Genomic DNA, 20171 nt, shown 5'->3' with positions numbered 1-20171 from the left:
ATTATTCTCTCTACAGACCCTTTGACAGATTATAAAGGGGACATATCCGTCACGTGCTTATAAAACACTTGATATTACAGCACGAGTAGAGTTCACGCACATTTTTAAAGAAAAAATCCTTTATTATGCAAATTATGGTACAATTGATATTGGTGACACCAAATCCCATAGTGATAAGAGTTATGTGGCCTTCACACGTGTCACTGGACACTTGTAAATGTCAGGATTGTCTGGTTTTTAATCATGCGGTGATAAGTCAGACACGCAGGGCAAATAGAGCGCAGGCAGGATTTAAATCAGATCCCTTGCAGGGCTGTCACATTAAGCAAGCACTACGCCTGGTTTTCCCTAAAGTGCTCTCAGAGACCCTCCTAGATGTAATTACTGTACAATATGAGAGACACCGAGGAGGACATCACTCAACGGACTGAAATTGAGAATAAATCAATAGAGAGAGAGATAAAGGTTTCTTCTCCAGCGCAGCCACCCGATTTTGGATGCATGTAATCTCAGCCAGGCAAACAGAACTCCTGTGTGTGACTTTGTAGGTCTTCACTGCATGCACCTATAAGACAACTGCCCAGTGCAGACACTACGGAGCTCACACATTCTATGCAACAATCTCTAACACAGTGGTCAAATGTAGGAAAACAGCATAAAAGCAATACTGGTGATTCAAACAGAGACACAAATAGCACATATATAAGACTTTCATAACACATAATATCTTCCCAGACCATTGATATGGAGAGAACACAGTGCACCGGCCAAATGTACAGAACCAGGGATCAATACTGGGACAACTCACACAAACAGCCTTGCATACAAATCTCAGTATCATTCATTTTCTATAAACAGATTTAACAGTCTATCATAAAGACAAGAGGAAAGAGAACAACGTACAATATAAATTTACAACCATTTTCATAACAGAATTTTCTTTTTAAACAGCTGGTGCCTCTATTTTGCAATTGTAAAGCTAATAATAATAATAATAATAATAATAATAATAATAATACACTGTATATGTACATATTGTATGGCTATTATTTCCTGTATATGTATGAAATCAGTAATGTTACCTGTCAGCCTATATACAAAGTTAAATATTTTGAAGAGGAAAACAAATAGAAAATCAGTTTTAAAACCCTCTCAGCTACAGAGAACAGCTCAGCAGCGCCCCTACGGTATCCAAACATCACTACACCACAAGCCAAAGATGCTGAATTGACCCCCGTCTCCTCTTTGCTAATATATTTGCAATGCATGGAGGATTTCATGCGTATGGTGAACATGACATACACCATCTTCCCACTCATGGCCTGATGCGTACAATACTGCAACTAGATCATGCAAAAGCCCCTAATAGGTACAGAAAATACATTGTGCAAGAATGAAATAGAACACAGACCACAATGACATGGATGTAAAGACAGGAATGTGACATACTGTATGACATGTGTAACACCGAAACATCCACCCTGCAACCATGTAACAATGTTAAAGAGCTATTAGGGTAACTCTTTATACTGCCTGAAAGCGACACCATGTACTCAGCTCACACTGGCAAATATTTAGCAGCAACATGGAAGTGTTAACCTCTCAGTGGCCACAGAGGAGAAGAAGAAAAGGAGGGCTTTCCGTACTTGGGTATTTCATTGGGGGCTGTAGGGGAACTTTATACTGGAAAATAGGGAACAGGGCAGTTTTCGGTGTCAGGGATCCAGTTAATGTTATTGATACGATGACATTCCCTGCTTTGTATTGTGAGCTGGCATGGGTTAAGTAGCCTACTATTTATTAACATTTAGTGATATAGCGCCAGCATATTCCACTGCGCTTTACAATTGGGCTGTGCACCCCAACATGCACCTCCTCAGCCTAGCTGGGATTAGGGAAGCACTGCAGCAAAAAGCAGCAACATTCCGGATTCCTCATCCCACTATGTGAGGGAGGGGGGCAGGCAAAATCCTACAAGGGAACTGCTGGAGCCAGGAGTCACCTCTAGACACTTCCAGCATTTACGGACACAAAGACACAGATCTGACACTGGGGATGGGAGGTGCAGGAGCCCGGCTATCAGCTCAAGGGACCAGAGACTCAGGGCAGGAGGCATACATAGGGCACCATGCCCGTGTCTCTATGTAGTGCACGGTATATACGGTGGAAGCTGTATATTTAGAGGTGTCCCTGATATTTAGGCTGCTGGGACAGAAGAATAGATACAGGCATCATCCATAAACTGGCTCCCTGAATGCTGGCATAGGAGTACACTACATAGGTGCCCTATAATGAGTAGTAGGGAGGGCAGATACTTAGTATGAACAAAGAAAGATGTGGGCACAGAAGATCAAATAAAGGGTAGTAGCTGATTTATTGAAGACATGGACAACCCATTGGTGCCTCAATATTTGGGGTTTACTATCAAACGGGGTACATTACCAAATGCCCCAACACTGAAGCACACAGAACAGTAATAAAGCACATTGGCATCAGGTACATGGGCACAACAGGGGTCCCCGACACCAGGGCTCTACAGGTGGGGTCCATGATCCTGTTCTGCAGCCAGGGACTTTGTGTATTCTGGGGGAATCAGACCTGCACATGCCATCCAGGGAATGGTTACAGGAGGGTCCATGGTGATAGGTGGAAGAGCGGCGAGAGACCGATGGAATGCAACAGTAACAAGAGGGCAGGGGCCCATGGAGTGTAAGCAGCAGCTGGGGTAGCAATGGGATGAGGTGGTATATGGGTACATCATGCCTGGCTGGATATATACCCATGTATGTACCCACAGCTATACCAAGACAATGCACTGCTCACACATCAGCTGCCCATGTACCCTCCAGATCACACACCACAGGTGCCAATGTACCTCGGCTATGCCCATGCATTGTACTGAGCACACACATTGCTTGCCCATCTATGTACCCCCAGTTATGCCCATACATAGTACTAAGCACACACACAAACAGCTAATGGGCATCCCATGTATGTACCCCCTGTTATGCCCATGCATTGTACCGAGCACACAAAGCAGCTAGTGGGCAGCCCCTGTAAATGCCCCCAGCTATGCCCATGCATTGTACTAAGCAAACACACGCTAATGGGCATCCCATGTATGTACCCCCAGCTATGCCCATGCATTGTGCCCATGTATGTACCCCCAGATATGCCCATGCATTGAACCCATGTGTGTACCCCAGCTATGCCCATGCATTGTACTAAGCAAACACACGTTAATGGGCATCCCATGTACCCCCAGCTATGCCCATGCATTGTGCCCATGTGTGTACCCCAGCTATGCCCATGCATTGTACTAAGCAAACACACGCTAATGGGCATCCCCTGTATGTACCCTTAGCTATGCCCATGCATTGTGCCCATGTGTGTACCCCAGCTATGCCCATGCATTGTACTGAGCGCACACACAGCAGCTAGTGGGCAGCCCCTGTATGCGCCCTGAGCCCTCCCCGGGCAGAGCACTCCCCTGGCACTTACCGGGGTAGCACAGGACATAGTCCAGCAGCGAGGTGGAGAGTCTCAGGAAGAAGAGCCACCAGCACGGCTGCAGTAGTCTCCGCATGACAACATGCACATAGAGGACGGGGGCAACTTGTTGACGGACTCGCCTCCAAGGCAGCAACCCCAGGGAGTAGTGGAGGCGGGGAGGGGTCTCCGGCGGCGGCAGCGGGCGGGGGTCTCCGGTCACTGGCGGGGCTCTGGGAAGTTGGAGAGCCGGGGAGAGCCCTGGATCTCATGCATGCAGCGGTCTCCGGCGGCTCCGGGCTGGGGGGATCCTCTAGTCCAGGCTGCTGGGGGGGTCTATGGTCCTCCAGGCTGGGCTCCGGCTCCCCATTCTCCCGCACAGGAAGTAACGTGTCAGCGGCTCCAGCCCGAGACTTTAAAGCTCAGAGGGAGAGGGAGCGCGGGAGCGCGCAGCGGCACTGGGCGTCTGGAGCTGGCGCGCGCCCCCGACGCTCTTAAAGCCGCAGATCCCGAATTCCTTCCCTCCTCCCGTCTCGCACAGGAACAGTCCTGGGGAGGCTCCTTCCCTGCCTATACAGCTGCTGCCCCCTCCCCCCACCCGGGGTGTAGGATCGGGGATCTATAGCTCTATGGATGTGTGTATATATGTATAGTACAGCTGTGGTGTGAGCTTATTGCAGGGAGCACAGAAATCGGGGCACAGGGAGTGACATACTGTATCTGCCCCATGCACTGTGTGACAGGAGGTAAGTGAGAGAGGGGGGGCAGGGATGGAGCAGGGGGGTGCAGGGTTCCCAGCGCTGGCTGCTGCTGCTGCTGTATGAATGGATCACTGTCATCTCCCCAGACACAGAGCTCATCTCACTCCCTCCCCGGCTCACTCCATGCGAGATAAGAGGCAGGAGCTAATCAGAGACTCTCACTGTCCCCTGTCACCTGCTGCATCCCCCTCCTCTCTATCTCCGTGTTACTCACTGCTTCTCCCATCTGTCTCTCTCATGTCTTCTATAGCTGCTCTGTACACTGCATTTATCTCTCATATGTTCTGTGTATACTGTGTTCCCTGCCTTTCCCTCCCATCTCTATCCTTCTAGTACTTCCCTGCTTCCCCATCTGTCTCATATATCCTATACTGTATACTCCATACATCCTATATGTACTCCATACATCCTATATGTACTCCATACATCCTATATGTACTCCACTCTCTCATCCATCCTATATGTACTCCACTCTCCCATCCATCTCATCCATCCTATATGTACTCCACTCTCTCCCATCTATCTCCCATATATCCTATATGTACTCCATACATCCTATATGTACTCCACTCTCTCCCATCCTATATGTACTCCACTCTCTCCCATCTATCTCCCATATATCCTATATGTACTCCATACATCCTATATGTACTCCACTCTCTCCCATCCATCTCATCCATCCTATATGTACTCCACTCTCTCCCATCTATCTCCCATATATCCTATATGTACTGTATTCCCTGCTTCCCCATCTATCTCATATATCCTATATGTGCTCTATGCACTCTCTCCCATACATTCTATGTGTACTGTATTCTTTGCTTCCTCCATCTATCTCTCATACATCCTATATGTACGGTATTCACTGCTTCCCCATCTTTCTATTATATCATATATGTACTCTATTTACTGCATCTCTCATCTACAGTATATCTCCTATGTTTTATACTTACTATGTTCACTGCTTCTCTCATCTCTGTCTGATCTGTTCTATATGTACTGCTGTATTTACTGCTCTTTCTTTTACCATGTATATCTGGCATATGCTATTTGACCTACTCAGTTCACTGCTTCTCCTTTCTCCATCCGCTACTTCTCCCATCTATCACTGATATATTATATATGCACTCCATTCACTGCTCATTCTTTCAATGTCTCCTGCTTCTCCCATCTATCACTGATATAGTGTATATCCAATCTATTCACTGCTGTACTTTCTGCATCCGCTACTTCTCTCATCAGCCTCTAATATATCCCCTGCTTCTCCCATCTACATCTGATATCTGCTTTAGTCACTGCTTCTGCTTTCTCCATCCGCCACTTCTCGCCACTATCTGATATATTCTGTGGCTATTATATTCACATCTTCTTTCTCCATCCACCTCTTCTATCTCTGAAATATTCCATTCACTTCTCACATTTATATGTGCTGTAATTCACTTTCCTATTCACTCCTTCTGTATGTGCTGTTTCTCCCTTTGCCTCCTTCCCCACAGCTCGCCACTCCTCTTCAATATGCTTCACATTCCTCTCCTCTCTTCTGGGTTTTTTATTTCCATCTTTTTCCCATTCACCTTTTTCCCTTTATCTTGCTTAGTCCTTTTCTCCTTCCTATCTAATCATCACCTCCTCTCTCTCTCTCTCTCTCTCTCTCTCTCTCTCTCTCTCTCTCTCTCTCTCTCTCTCTCTCTCTCTCTCTCTTCTCTCTCTCTCTCTATCCCTCTCTCTCCCTCTCTCTTCTCCCGCTTTCCCATCACATCCTCTTTACTACCGTGTCTTTCTAGCACTCTCATCACTCATACTCATCCTCTGCTGTAAAACCATATGTCTGTCCCCACCCCAAACTATCTATCTATCTACATTATATCTATCTATCTATCTATCTATCTATCTATCTATCTATCTATCTATCTATCTATCTATCTGCTTCTATTTGTCTTTCTGATATCTATCTATTTACATCTCTCTATTCCACAACTGTTAATATATATCATCTGTCTGTCTCCTATCTATCTATCTATCTATCTATCTATCTATCTATCTATCTATGTGCTTCTATTGTCTTTCTGATATCTATCTATTTACATTTATCTATTCTAACTGTTAATATATATCTCATCTATCTGTCTCATATCTATCTATCTATCTATCTATCTATCTATCTATCTATCTATCTATCTATCTATCTATCTATCTATTTACAGTATATCTGTCTCTCTATTCATCTGTTTCTATTTGTCTGTCTAATAATTACCTAGTTACATCTATCTATCTATCTATCTATCTATCTATCTATCTATCTATCTATCTATCTATCTATCTATCTATCTATCTATCTATCTTTCTAACCCTGTATCTATTTTCTATGTTTATATCTACTTCTTATCTCTCTCTTCTATCTACCTATCTATGCTTATATCTATTTTCTTTCTTTCTTTCTTTCTTTCTTTCTTTCTTTCTTTCTTTCTTTCTTTCTTTCTTTCTTTCTTTCTTTCTTTCTTTCTTTCTTTGTTTCCCTTGTTATCTCCTATTTCTTCCCTTCAGCCCTTTCAATCACTGGCTTTTACAACAATACCCATCTGATTGGCATAGAACTGACCACCTATCGACCTAAGTGGACAAAGCCATAAAGAATTGCAGCTTTGTTGGGACTTGCAGTGGGGATCAGTGTGATACAGACATTAGCCTCCTCCTCCTTCCCTGATTACTGGCTGGAGTCTGTTCTCTGCTCACACACTGAAAGCGTTTCCACACTGACCTGTTATTATATGTGGCTGTAATAGACTAGAGGGAGATTTCATTGCTAAATATATTTGTTAGGGGTTGCGTTTAAATATTAAAGTAATCTGGGAAAAGCAGTGGGCTGAAAGTGGCAGCCTGGCTTATCAGTAATGAGTTTTCCCTCAGTCTGGCTGATTTTATCTACCGTTAGTTATAAACATTTTGTTTTGCCTTTTTTTATTTTATTTAGTGCATCTGAGCAGCTAAAGGGCCAGGCTGTTTTTTGATGAAGTATGTAAGTGAGTCGAGATCGTTTACTCTTAGTAGTCTACAATTTCAAAGCTTTATCTAAATCTTATCCGCTCCTTTTGTGACATAATCATATATTTGCTATGTATCCTTAAACAAAGTATGTATTGTTACAGTTCCTACCCACCTGCCAAGTGTTTCAGCCTTATCTTAAGCAGCGCATTCCAAGAGTTAACCCTCGAACTGCTTGTGGGGCCAACGACAGGTTATAACACATGGATTCTAAAAACAATAGTTAAAACAATAGTTCATAAAATACAGCCGTAGGAAATAACTAATACAACAAGGGCAGCAAGACACAATGGGGAAAAATGTTCATATTTTATTCTATTCATTTAGCACTGGCATATTCTGTGGAGCTGTACAGAGACAAATTAATGCCCTTAGTTATTAATGAGTGATAAACCCACTTTTCAAACCCAGCCTGTGACATGGAAGTTAGGACCTGATTGGCTGGTGCAATTTATCACTCACGGTGAAATTTATCACTTATTGATAAATAAGGGCATAAGCCCATATGTGCTTAATCTTCCTGGATGTGGGGAGACTGCCAAATTATGGGGAGCTCTCCAAAATTCTGGGGCAAATAGACCAACCTCCAAGATCCAGGCCTATCTATACATTGCACAGTGGGTCTGCAGTGTAGCAATTTATGGCATCCCCCATCCCGCATCTCCCACTTGTTCACTGTAATCAATCAGCTTTTACCTATCATATTATAGACTGTACTTTATAAATACTACCTCAAAGTGGATTGGTTGCTATTGGCAACTTCTCAACTGGTCCACTTCATTGTTTTCACAGCTTGATACATCAATCCCATTGGCTTTTAAACTGACCACTTAACTGACGATTTTTCCCTTCAAAAGCGTTAACAACATTGTTTTTTAAAATTTATTTTATTTAATAAAGTTGAAAAAGTATTTTTTGAAATATTCAAACATTATATTATGCACATCTGCAGAACGGATCTCCTTGTCAAAAACGAGGGGACAGGGTGGGACGACGCAGTTGTATGAAATCTGACCATGCCAGTTAAGTGGTTAAGTATATACACTTTATTTAGACCAGTAATACACAGACTGTAATAGTGACTAGTGTCTTTATGGTCTTTACAAAATGGGTTTTCCAATGACCATAACTCTTTCCATTAACATAGATGCTATCTACTGAAATGTCCAATGCTGCAGAGATCATTCGTTTTGCTGGATTTCAGAGGAATACTGCAACTGACTTTAATGAGGAGCAAAATTGCATAGATGTTAATGAGAAAAAATTCAATTGATTGTAACGGTGATAGATTTAATTCTGAGAAGGATCCATACTAAAACGTATGCTGTTCAGGACTGGCCTCAACCATTCACCTCTGTTTGGCATACAGTAGTCCTAAGGGTTTGCCAATTAATATTAGCAATTGGTTCTGTAGACACTCCTATAATCAGGGCCGGACTGGGACTAAAAATAGGCCCTGGCATTTTTGAAGCACACAGGCCCACCTTTGTGACTCCTCCCCTTACTATTCCTGACTCCTCCCACTTATTAGTCTATGCTCTTACAAATATAATTAATATTCTAACAACATACAAGCGTACATCATTTTCTATTAAAATACACACAACCTGTGGTCGAAGTGAAAATTTTTAAGTGGGGGTATGTAAATGTGAAGTTTGTAAATAAGCGCGCGCCCGCTCCGGAAAAGGGGGCGTGGCCACTCAAAAGGGGGCGTGTCCTTCAGTGTAGTTTATCACACCATACACCCCTTATACGCATTATGCACCACAATAGTAGGACCCCTTATACTATCTAGTACTGGTGCCTCTTTCACATTATACCACACAGTATGAGCCAAAATTCACATTATAGCACCCAGTATGAGCCGAAATTTACATTATAGCACCCAGTATGAGTCGAAATTTACATTATATGCCCCCAATAGTGCAGTGCCAGATCCACAATTGCCCCCACAGTGCCAGGTATACAAATGCCCCCACAGTGCCAGGTATACAAATGCCCCCACAGTGTCAGGTATACAAATGCCCCCACAGTGCCAGGTAAACAATTGCCCCCACAGTGCCAGGTATACAATTGCCCCCACAGTGCCAGGTATACAATTGCCCCCACAGTGCCAGGTATACAATTGCCCCCACAGTGCCAGGTATATAAATGCCCCCACAGTGCCAGGTAAACAATTGCCCCCACAGTGCCAGGTATACAATTGCCCCCACAGTGCCAGGTATACAAATGCCCCCACAGTGTCATGTATACAAATGCCCCCACAGTGCCAGGTATACAAATGCCCCCACAGTGTCAGGTATACAAATGCCCCCACAGTGCCAGGTAAACAATTGCCCCCACAGTGCCAGGTATACAATTGCCCCCACAGTGCCAGGTATACAAATGCCCCCACAGTGTCAGGTATACAAATGCCCCCACAGTGCCAGGTATACAATTGCCGCCACAGTGCCAAGTATACAATTGCCCCCACAGTGCCAGGTATACAAATGCCCCCACAGTGCCAGGTAAACAATTGCCCCCACAGTGCCAGGTATACAATTGCCCCCACAGTGCCAGGTAAACAATTGCCCCCACAGTGCCAGGTATACAAATGCCCCACAGTGCCAGCCAATTGCCCCCACAGTGCCAGATATATAATTGTCCCCACAGCAGCCAGTGCTGCAGCTACTTACCGCTGCTGCACTGCTGCTGCTGCTGCTCCTCCGGGCTGTGAGGGACGGGGGTGAATTAGGAGAGCAGAGCGCCCGCCAGCGCGGTTGTGTCTGGTGCTGCGGCGTCTTCGTTCAAACCAGCCGCCGGTTCGTGAGCCAATCAGAGCTCGCGGACCGGCGGCTTCTGATTGGCTGCCGGTCCGCGAGCTCTGATTGGCTCACGAACCGGCGGCTGGTTTGAACGAAGCCACCGCAGCACCAAACACAGCCGCGCTGGTGGGAGCTCTCCTCTCCTGACAGCTGAGACATGCTGCCGCCGGACTGAGCGGCAGCGTGTCTCAGTGACCGCTGGACCGGCCCAAGTGGCCATCGGCCCTTCTGGCATTTGCCAGAAGTGCCAGATGGCCAGTCCGGCCCTGCCTATAATAGACTGAACAATGAACAATGCTTATACCAAAGTTTGATCTTCTGATAGAAGAGAGGCTTTTGTGGGGGTGGGTAATAATGAATTATCTTGCTTGGTGGAAATAGATGTCTCAAATGACATTGCACTTTCTGTCTGTTCCCATTTGACTGCTGGAACGCTCTGGTAAGATTGATTTTCCTACTCCAGTTCCTGTTGCCACTACTCCACTTCCTGTTGCCACTACTACACTTCCTGTTGCCACTACTTCACTTCCTGTTTGCACTATCAAGTTTCTGTTACTATTACTCCTTATTGTTATAATTTCTTTAGTTAATGTTGCCATTACTCCGGTTACTCTTGCTGCTACTCCACTTCCTGTTGTCACTACTCCAGTTCATGTTGGCACTATACATTTCCTGTTGGCATTTCTGCAGTTCCTGTTGGTACTTTTTAAATTCCTGTTGTCACTACTCCAATTGCTGTTGTCACTTACTATTAGAGGCAATTCAGCAATGTTTCTAGTAAAGATTATTGGCACATTATAACTATAAATCCTATATAATAAAATGATGGCACTGCTCCTCACCTCTGTAGGGGAATTCAAGTGTTTCGCGCACTAGCGGCCACTAGGTAGTGTCCGACGGAACAATTCAAGTGTTGCTCCATTCGGGGCGCACACAGCTGTCGGCGCTAACATTACTGTTATGTTGTTCCGTCATTTTGACGGACTGGTTATTAGTTACAGTATATTATCTATTGGTGTTATTCACTCTGAATGCCTATTGCTCCATAAAACGTCTGGTGCCCCCATAAGACAGGAGGTGATGGAACCTACTGACCGTTCTCTAAACAAGGGTTTCTTAACGTTGGTCACCAAAAGCAGACAATAATTTCCCATTTACTGTGAGTAATCCTGATTTCAGTTCCAGTGAAGGGGAAGAACTTTTGGATACAGAAGTCTGTCATTTGGATGGATGAGTCATGGGCTGAACAGATCTCTACATATGGCGTAAAGTGTCACAATTTCCAAATCAGGAATTATTGGAAGAATGGAAATAAAGTTTTTTTTGAGGTATAACAGCACACTTTATGCCTACAAATGCCCATTAAAGCGCTCAATAAATGTTTCATCTAACCCTCTCCTTCCCTTATCACTATCATCATCTAACTACACTGCCATCTATCCCCCAGGACAAGAATGAGAAGCTTTGCTAGGGTAACACTAAGGGGGAGATTTATCAAACCTTCTAAAAAGAAAAAGTTGTGTGTGTTACCCATAGCAACCAATCCGATTTTAGCAACCATTTGTACTAGATAAATGATAGCTACTAGAATCTGATTGGATTGCATTGGAAGACACCTCCAATTTTCCTATTTAGGCTTACTAAATCTCCCCCATCATCTTGTATAGCCAATGGCAGCTTTAAATGGAAACTGAGAGGGTTGTTGCTCGAGAAGCTGCCCGGCACTGATACAGATCTTGGCCAAAGGATACACCTATTTCAAATTCACAGCATGGACATTGCACTTCACATACAGTGGCATTGATGTGATCATCTAGTTTGTGCCATTGGCAGCTGTGTGTTCAGCAGGGGTGTATCTAGGGGTCCGAGCGCCCCTGGCAAAGTAAGATACTGGTGCCCCCCACCCTAACACTTGATGTTCGGAAGGCCTAAAAAGGTGCGTGGCCACACACTAGTACCCCCAATTCAAATTGCACCACACAGTAGTACCCCTTACTCACATTACACCACACAGTAGTACCCCTTACTCACATCACACCACACAGTAGTACCCCTCACTCACATTACATCGCACAGTAGTACCCCTAACTCACATTACACCACACCACACCGTAGCGTTCATTCAGTGCTGTATAAACTATACATTTTGGTGCCCTGTACAAGAAAGAGAGTTGGTAGCCTCCCCCCCCCCCCCCATACTTGTATCAGGGATAGCAAGCACTACAGGCACGTGCGAAAGATAAAGGGGCGTGGGGGAAGGGGAGTGAAAAACAATATAGTTCCAATTCACATTACACTGCACAGTGTTACCACTTGTACACATTACACCTAACCATAAAGTAGGGACACCACTGTCTGCCTGCAAGAGACACTAATCCCCCCCGCAGCTGGCCACCCGTCCCTGCGCCCGCGAGAGAGACTAACTTTATCCCTCTGCGGCTGCCCACCCACACAAAACACTAACTTCCCCGTCGGCTACCCGAAAGGTACACCCCTATCCGCCCGCAAGAGGCATTAACTCCCCTCTGCGGCTGCCCGCAAGAGACATCTTTCCCCCGTAATAGACACACTGGGGTGGTCAATCGGCGTCACTCACGGATCTCCTTCTGTAGCAAGGACTTCACTTGAGCGGCCAGCAGGTACAGCACGTCACTGGCTCATGGGATCCCCCTTCACTGTCCCACGAGACTACCTGTGATTGGAGGAGCTCCTCGCGGCAGCTGTTACTGAACAGCTGAGCCACTGGAGGGAGACTCCTCCAATAGACAACGGACAGTGTGGGGGCCCCAGGATTGCCGCCCCTGCCTTAATCCGGCCATGCCCATAGGCAGTACCTGTGTAGCTCAGCAGATAGCAGCCACTGGAACTTGAGCCGCAGTCCAGCACAGCGACCGCACTACAGTGAGGAATGGAAACTCTAAATAAACTACAGTTCCCAGCCGTCATTGCTGCCAGGATGTCCCGGCAGGAAGGGCTGCTGGGAACTGTAGTTTAAATCGAGTTTCTTCACTGTAGTGCGGCCGCGGCGCCAGACACCGACTCAAATTCCAGTGGCTGCTATCTGCTGAGCTACACAGGTACTGCCTCTAGTAATTGATTCTACACCCTGGCTGCGGGTGGCACCACCGGGCGGCGCCCCTCCTCTGCCGGTGCCCCTGGCGAGTGCCATCCTGGCCAAGGCGTAGATACGCCCCTGGTGTTCAGTGAAGTAGCCACTAATGGAGATAAACATGGATGGAGTTGGTTGGGTGGGTAAGCAGAAAGGGAGCTAAGCATGTATCCTGTTCTACAACAAAAGGTACGGACTACTGCGATGACCATGTTGAACACAAACTTATGAGATTGGAATATTTCTATTCCCAACATCCACACAAACCATCCTTTAGTCCTACACTAGGAACCAAACATTGTACTGTTTGACATTGATATACTCCTCTGCCCGGTAGTGTCTGATTGTTTTGGAAATGTAGGATGGCATTCACCTTTCCTAGCAATATTTTATCTTTAGTGCACTTTGGTGTTTTAAGATAATACGTATCAAATAATTTGCCCGGGATGCCGGGATCCCGACGCTGCTCGGAATGCTGGTGCTGGCCATCACAAATGGAATCACAATCCTAGTGCCGGCATCCCAACAGCCGGGATCTCAAATGAGAGACTGCTGGGCCACCAGAGAGGTAAGCCGTGGAGGGTGGGAGTTAGGTTTAGAGTGCGGGGAGGGGGGGGGGGGGGGTAAGGGTTAAGCTGCTGGAAGAGGGGTTAGGTTTAGGCTGCGGGGAGGGGGGATTAAGTTTAGGCACCAACGGGGAGCGTTAGGGTGGGGTGGTTAGGTTTAGGCTGCATGAAAGGGGCGGTTAGGGTTAGGCACCACCGGGTTAGGGTTAGGCGGTTTTAGGTTTAGGCTGCAGTAAGGGAGGGATAGGGGATCGGGTTAGTATACTTAGCCAACCCCTGTCGGGATTGTACCGATTGGGATGCCGTGGTCAGTATTCTGATCACCAGCATCCCAAACGCTGGCATTTCAGTCCCAACCCACCTGCCCATGTCTATGCATGTGTCCATGAATACATGTCAACTGTCTCAAATATTTAGCCAATATAGAATTCCTCCCTTAAACTCGCCTCCACGCGGGCCAAGGGCCAAAACCTGGAACACATTCCCTATCATGCAATTACTGTTTAAAGAGAGTCAGTCTCCTCAGCCCACTGGTATAGTAGAGATGGAGTCACTGAGTAAATGTCTAAAGATAGTCAATCGAAAATGGAAATGCAAAGCTACACCTAGTTAGTTCTCACCAAGTACAGACTTGATATTGGATAGGGCTTTTTAAGTGGAAAAGGGACAAAAAAATTATTTATTATGTGTTTGCTGATCCATTAAATCTATTGAAGATCATAAAAATAACTGATAATAGAGAATAACTGTCACAATGCTGACATCTAGACTTGCTTACCTTACTCAGTACTATAAGTTTTGCTTCATGACATGATCCTCTGGATCAGCTTACCTCATTCATATGACATCCTGGCGTTCCCTTTGGTTCCCTGTGCATGCCATTTTTCCTGTATCACCCTGTGTACGCCATTCCCTGCATTGCTAATGTTTCCTTTTCACAACATGGGCGCAGCCATCTTAACTCTCATCATGTGACCGCTCCTGCACCTATCCAGTTCCTGCATTGTTTACATGGTCACTGCAGCCTATCTGTTCCCAGGACAGTCTGTTTGAATCCTTTCCTCCCATCAGCACATTGCCAGGCCAAATTGTCTTCACAGCTAGATCCTGGCTTCTGTTTCCAGTTATCAACAAACTGTTCCAGAGTACCTGTAGCTTGGCACTGCAGTGAGCTTTCCTAGTCACCTGCTACTGTTCCAGAATACCTGTAGCTTCGTACTGCAATGAGCTTCCCTAGTCATCTGCTACTGTTCCAAAGCACCTGTAGCTCAGCACTGCTGTGAGCTTTCCTCAGTACCTGCTATTGTTTCAGTAAACCTGTGTTCTGCACTTCTGGGATTCCATTCTCTAATAAGCAGTTCTACCTGAGCCGCTAAGCCTCAGTGCTGCCTGTGAGTTCAGCTCACCATCAAAAGACATTCCTTGTGTTCCAGTGACCTCATGGCTGAAGATAACTTCCCTCGCATTGTACTGTTCACATATGGGGCTTCAGGATTCCCAAACCACCAGTGTTCCCTTGCCTGCATCTCTCAAGTCTAACTCAGAACTCTTTAATTTATTTATTTTCAGCCGGCTGCAACTATTCTCCTGTGACAAGTACATATTTTCCTTCTGCAGACATCCTGATATCCTGCATGCAGTTATAACCCTTGACATTCCTGCAAGCAAGTATTTTAGTCTGCTACCTGTGCAACTCTCCTCAGAATTACTCAGTACTAAATTTAGCTGGACATTTTCATAACAAGTTCCTATTACTGCATGTGCAGTAGTGTTCCCTGAACTCACCAGTAGGAGGCAGGTCATTGAGTGTACTGATTCAGTATTCTACCACTGCATTTTGAACTACCAATTGTTTGTACTCCAGCAAAGGCAGTGTTCTGTCAGGCTGCTCATTTGTGCCTTCCCCAGTAATTCTCTATATCTGTGCAAATGGCATAACTTCATCCCAGGTGCCCAGAGGCAGGATAGATGTTGGTGCCCTCAAACACAGACAAACAGTTGGGGAACATGGATATATATATATATATATATGTGGGACCTGAGGGGACATGGAGACATACACATTGAAGCCCAGGGCTGTTTCTAGCCAATTTGGCTCCCAGTGCGAGATTTAAAAATGCGCCCCTCCCGCCCCCCATAGACATAAAAAAGTGCCCCCTACCCCTCCCCCAATAGATATAAAAAAAAATACAAAATTGAGTGCGCGCTCCCGGAAAAGGGGAGTGGTCTCTGTAAAATGGGTGTGGCCTTGTTAAAATGGGCATGGTCTCACCTGAAAAGGCTACCCTACACCCCAGTTTTTGACCCTGCACCAACAGATCACGGCCACCACAGGGGAAAAAAATAATTCCACCATATTAAGCCCCACACAGTAATGCCCCCTGCACCATATTATGCCACACACAGCAATGCCCTTGATACATTATGCCCTACAGTAAAGCTTCTGATTACTTTTAAATTACCTGCTCGTTGCCATGGGTTTCACGCACTTGGTGTCATGCTGGTTGTCAGGGGTTTCATGTTCTGGGATCCATCCTGATTGCTCTGGGACAGGTGTCATGATCGTTGCCAGGGCCATGTAATGCCAGTTGCCAAGGCTGTGTAATGCCAGTTGCCAGGGCTGAGTGTTTATAGCGCCTGCACGGCAGCATCTCGGTCCTGCCCGTTGATCTGTCCTAGTGTCCTGGCTCTCCCTCTTCCCCGTCATTAGTACTCCACTCGGGGGCGGAGTTTCACATAATGATGCGTTTGCGTTGTGACGTCACGACGCAAACGCTCATTACACAAAACTCTGCCCCCGGAGCAGACTAGTAATGACTTGGAGGAGCGGGCGCACCAGGAGCCAGCAAAAGAGCTGCTATCTCACTCCAAAAATTCTGTATTTCGGAATATTTGGATATGGGATACTCAACCTGTATTAAAATTACTCAGTATAACCTATTCATCTCTGAGCTACAATTCTATAGGTAATCAGTATTTATACACAAAACAATATTATATTTATGTATCTGTTGATTATTTGATTATATAGATGTAACATAACTTGATGATTTCTTCATATTCTATTCTAAGCACACTGGGAATTATATTTAACAATATTCCATTTTCAATCAGTGATTATTGTGATATTAGTGTCTAGAGATGGTTAAATTAGTCTGAAGATGAAGCGTAATGGCTTGCGGACACACTGTAATGTCACCTACACAAGGCGGTACAAGAAAGATTTGCAGGGTACACAGTGCTGTGGTTTTCTCTTAATTATCAGCGCAGCAATGCCATTAATGTATGGTAAATTATTTGCTGTATACGTAGATGCATGCAGTGCAATATATATTATAAATCTAGATTGTGTTTGCTTGGGAATTTAAATAAATGACCATTACCACCAAGCATGAATTCATTCATATGAATATTATTTATTCTTTCTATGCAATTATAAGAATTATAGATTAGTAGATGGGCTTGTAAGTATGATGTGTAATTCGCTGTGCCTGTGTGAAGATTAATATTTGCTTGTGAAAACACTGGCGGGCCAAACACAGGCCAATCTCGCTACCTGAAGCTCTGGTTCGATAACCAATTTATCTACACATGCAGTTGGTCAGTTTAGTCTAGATCTGGCTCCTCAATCCATTTCTGGTATTACAGGAGCCTGCGTGCAGGGCAGCCATCAGGGGGAAGTCTGCGGGGACTGGAGTCCCGGGACCTTACAGAGAGGGAGCACACCCCTGCAGGGCCACCATCAGAAATTTTGGGGCCCAGGACTCGCAAAATAGGCAGCTCCCCCCCCCCCCCCCCCCAAAATAAATAAATAAATTAAAAAAAAGAGAAAAAAAAAAAATATATATATATATATATATATATAAATAAAACCATGCAAAATAAATATATGTACACACACACACACACACACTTTCTCTCTCCCACTCACTCTCCCTCAACTCACCTATCACAGGCTGGCCGAAGATGTAGCAGCCTGGTCCTGTGTAGCTCCGCCCCCTCTGTTTCATGTAGCCCCGCCCCCTTCTCATGACCGAGATCTTGCACTGTCACAGGAGAGGGGAGAGTACGCTGCAAGCTTCTATTGAAAAGTCTGTACCAAAATGTCCGCCGCCTCAGACGAGACAGTTATTAAAGATATTAGAGGAGCCTCCTCTAGTTTCTTTAATAACTGTCTCCACTGAGGCGGCTGCCATTTTTTGAGGGACGTTTACAATAGAAGCTTTCAGCGTCCTCTCCCCCTCCTTTGACAGCCAGAACTCTGTAATGAAAAGTGGGCGGAGCATCGCGACGGCGGCATGAGCGGCCCGGGCCCTCTCCTCTCTGTCAGAGAGGCCGGGCCCGGGACATCTGTGCCCACAGCACCCCCCTGATGGCAGGCCTGCACCCCTGGCTCCTACCGCCAATATCTGGAGACCTGTACTAGGCTGCACAACAACAGCAGGCTGATGCCCAGGAAGGACTTTTTAAAACAAGTCTTCCCTGTGCATCAGCTCTCCGTGAATCATTCATGCAGGTTCGCAACGCTCCACCTGTATGTAACATCACAATGTGTAGGCCCTGTATGTTTTGTCAGTTCCGGGCTACACAATTTCTGATGGCAGCCCTGCCTGTGTGGGTTTAGGAAACCACAAAATTGCACTCACAGGCCGATAGCAGTGCTAACCATCTTTCAATCACATTTATCAACATGCCAAATATTGAACCAGCTGTCTTTAAGTTATTATCAACCCCCCCATCTGCGCCACTTTTGCAATACGTGAGTCCAGTATAATAAATATTGTGACCATTAAGTCGTCATGTTTTACAATTCTTGCATTATTTTGTCTTTCTTCCATTTTCTGTGTTTTTCAACAATGTCTCTCTATCATCTAAGCACAGTTGATTCTTTTACAGCATGGAGATACAGTATGACATAGAGCTGCTTTTTAGATATTCTTGGATGAGCAGAGCTTTACTTTGTCTTATCCATTGGCACTAAAATAAAACAAATGTGCCTAATAGGTAGGCATGCACAGCCCAAGAAATCAAAGTTGTCTGGAAGTGGAAGTGCACCTTAAAGGACACCTGTCACATGATCACTAAACAGACATACAACAAGATAATGCATATGTATTTAACATTGTAAGTTTTAAAAAATAGGATTTTAATTACCTACCGGTAAATCCTTTTCTCGTAGTCCGTAGAGGATACCGGGATCCACATTAGTACCATGGGGTATAGACGGGTCCACTAGGAGCCTTGGGCACTTTAAGAAATCAATAGTGTGCACTGGATCCTCCCTCTATGCCACTCCTACCAGACTCAGTCTAAAAACTGTGCCCGAGGAGACGGACATATCCTGAGAAAGGATGTAACAGGTCAGTGGTGATTCGAACCAGCACACACAAACAAGAGGAAAGCCATGCTAACCAAACCTGAACAGCAACAGCTGAACCAACAACAATACTTAACAAACGAACATCGCAGGAAACACGAAGCACTGGGCGGGTGCCCAGTATACTCTACGGACTACGGGAAAAGGATTTGCCGGTAGGTAATTAAAATCCTAATTTCTCTTACATCCTAGAGGATACTGGGATCCACATTAGTACCATGGGGATGTACCAAAGCTGTTTATAAGGAGTGTACCTATTGCTATCTTTTTTTCAACACTTCTCTCCCTCAGTGTACCAGCTTAATCTGAGACCTGGGAACTACCCATCATTCTCCATCTCTATGGTACAAAAATAGACATAACATACACTAACCTATACCATTAAATTTATATGGTAGGAGGGATCTCAGCTTTATAGGAGGACCAAAACTCAAACAAACAGATACATATTTAAATTAAATTATTACCTGAGTGTCCACCCACATAAGACCTAATAAGTGGGCTCTAGCACACATCAAACTGTCATAGATACAGAATTGCCCCTTGTGGCTAATTATTCTAACTGTGAGGTCAAAAGACCAGGGTATATGACACTTTATGAGGATTCTGAGGACTCCGCCCATTTGGGTACATAATAAGACACATAATTATACGTGAACGAAAGGAGCCCATAAGATCCCATTGATCCAATTACTGTTTCACATCTTTAGGAGATTATATTGTGCCTGAGATCAAATATTGTATCTTAATATATAGGCCTTTTTCTCCTCCTATTTTTTGAAATATTTAGAGGAATTAGTCATTTCACATATAGCTATTTATTTTAATACACATTCTCATTCTTTGTGTTCACATGTCTAACATTTTTAAACTCAATTTTCGCTTTTTATGAATACTTCTTATTCAGTATACCAATAAAAGTTATATTTTAGCTACTGTATAATTTTTTGTGCACCACATTGAGGACACTTTCCTTCTTCTTTTGAACTCTGTGATTGTATTCTTTGTGTCCGTGGTAGCACC

The 20171-nt window shown here is 44.9% G+C and overlaps 1 protein-coding gene and 1 long non-coding RNA gene across 5 annotated transcripts in view; one reads left to right on the top strand and one right to left on the bottom strand.

Moving 5' to 3' along the window:
- The window catches only part of PTPRG (protein tyrosine phosphatase receptor type G), a 733410-nt gene extending 729304 nt beyond the window's left edge, over positions 1 to 4106 (bottom strand). For all 3 annotated transcript variants that reach the window (XM_063940902.1, XM_063940899.1, XM_063940900.1), the window contains exon 1: positions 3502 to 4106. In XM_063940902.1, coding sequence (XP_063796972.1) covers positions 3502 to 3586 — 85 coding nt within the window. In that variant the 5' untranslated portion in view covers positions 3587 to 4106. The remainder of the gene's footprint in view (positions 1 to 3501) is intronic.
- The window catches only part of LOC134958354 (uncharacterized), a 37900-nt gene continuing 21745 nt past the window's right edge, over positions 4017 to 20171 (top strand). For both annotated transcript variants that reach the window (XR_010186971.1, XR_010186972.1), the window contains exon 1: positions 4017 to 4235. This is a non-coding gene — a long non-coding RNA (uncharacterized LOC134958354). The remainder of the gene's footprint in view (positions 4236 to 20171) is intronic.

This window comes from Pseudophryne corroboree, chromosome 9, assembly GCF_028390025.1.
Source record: "Pseudophryne corroboree isolate aPseCor3 chromosome 9, aPseCor3.hap2, whole genome shotgun sequence".
Lineage (NCBI taxonomy): Eukaryota > Metazoa > Chordata > Amphibia > Anura > Myobatrachidae > Pseudophryne > Pseudophryne corroboree.
The sequence above is the reverse complement of the archived record's forward strand: the minus strand, read 5'-3'. Positions and strand labels throughout refer to the sequence as shown.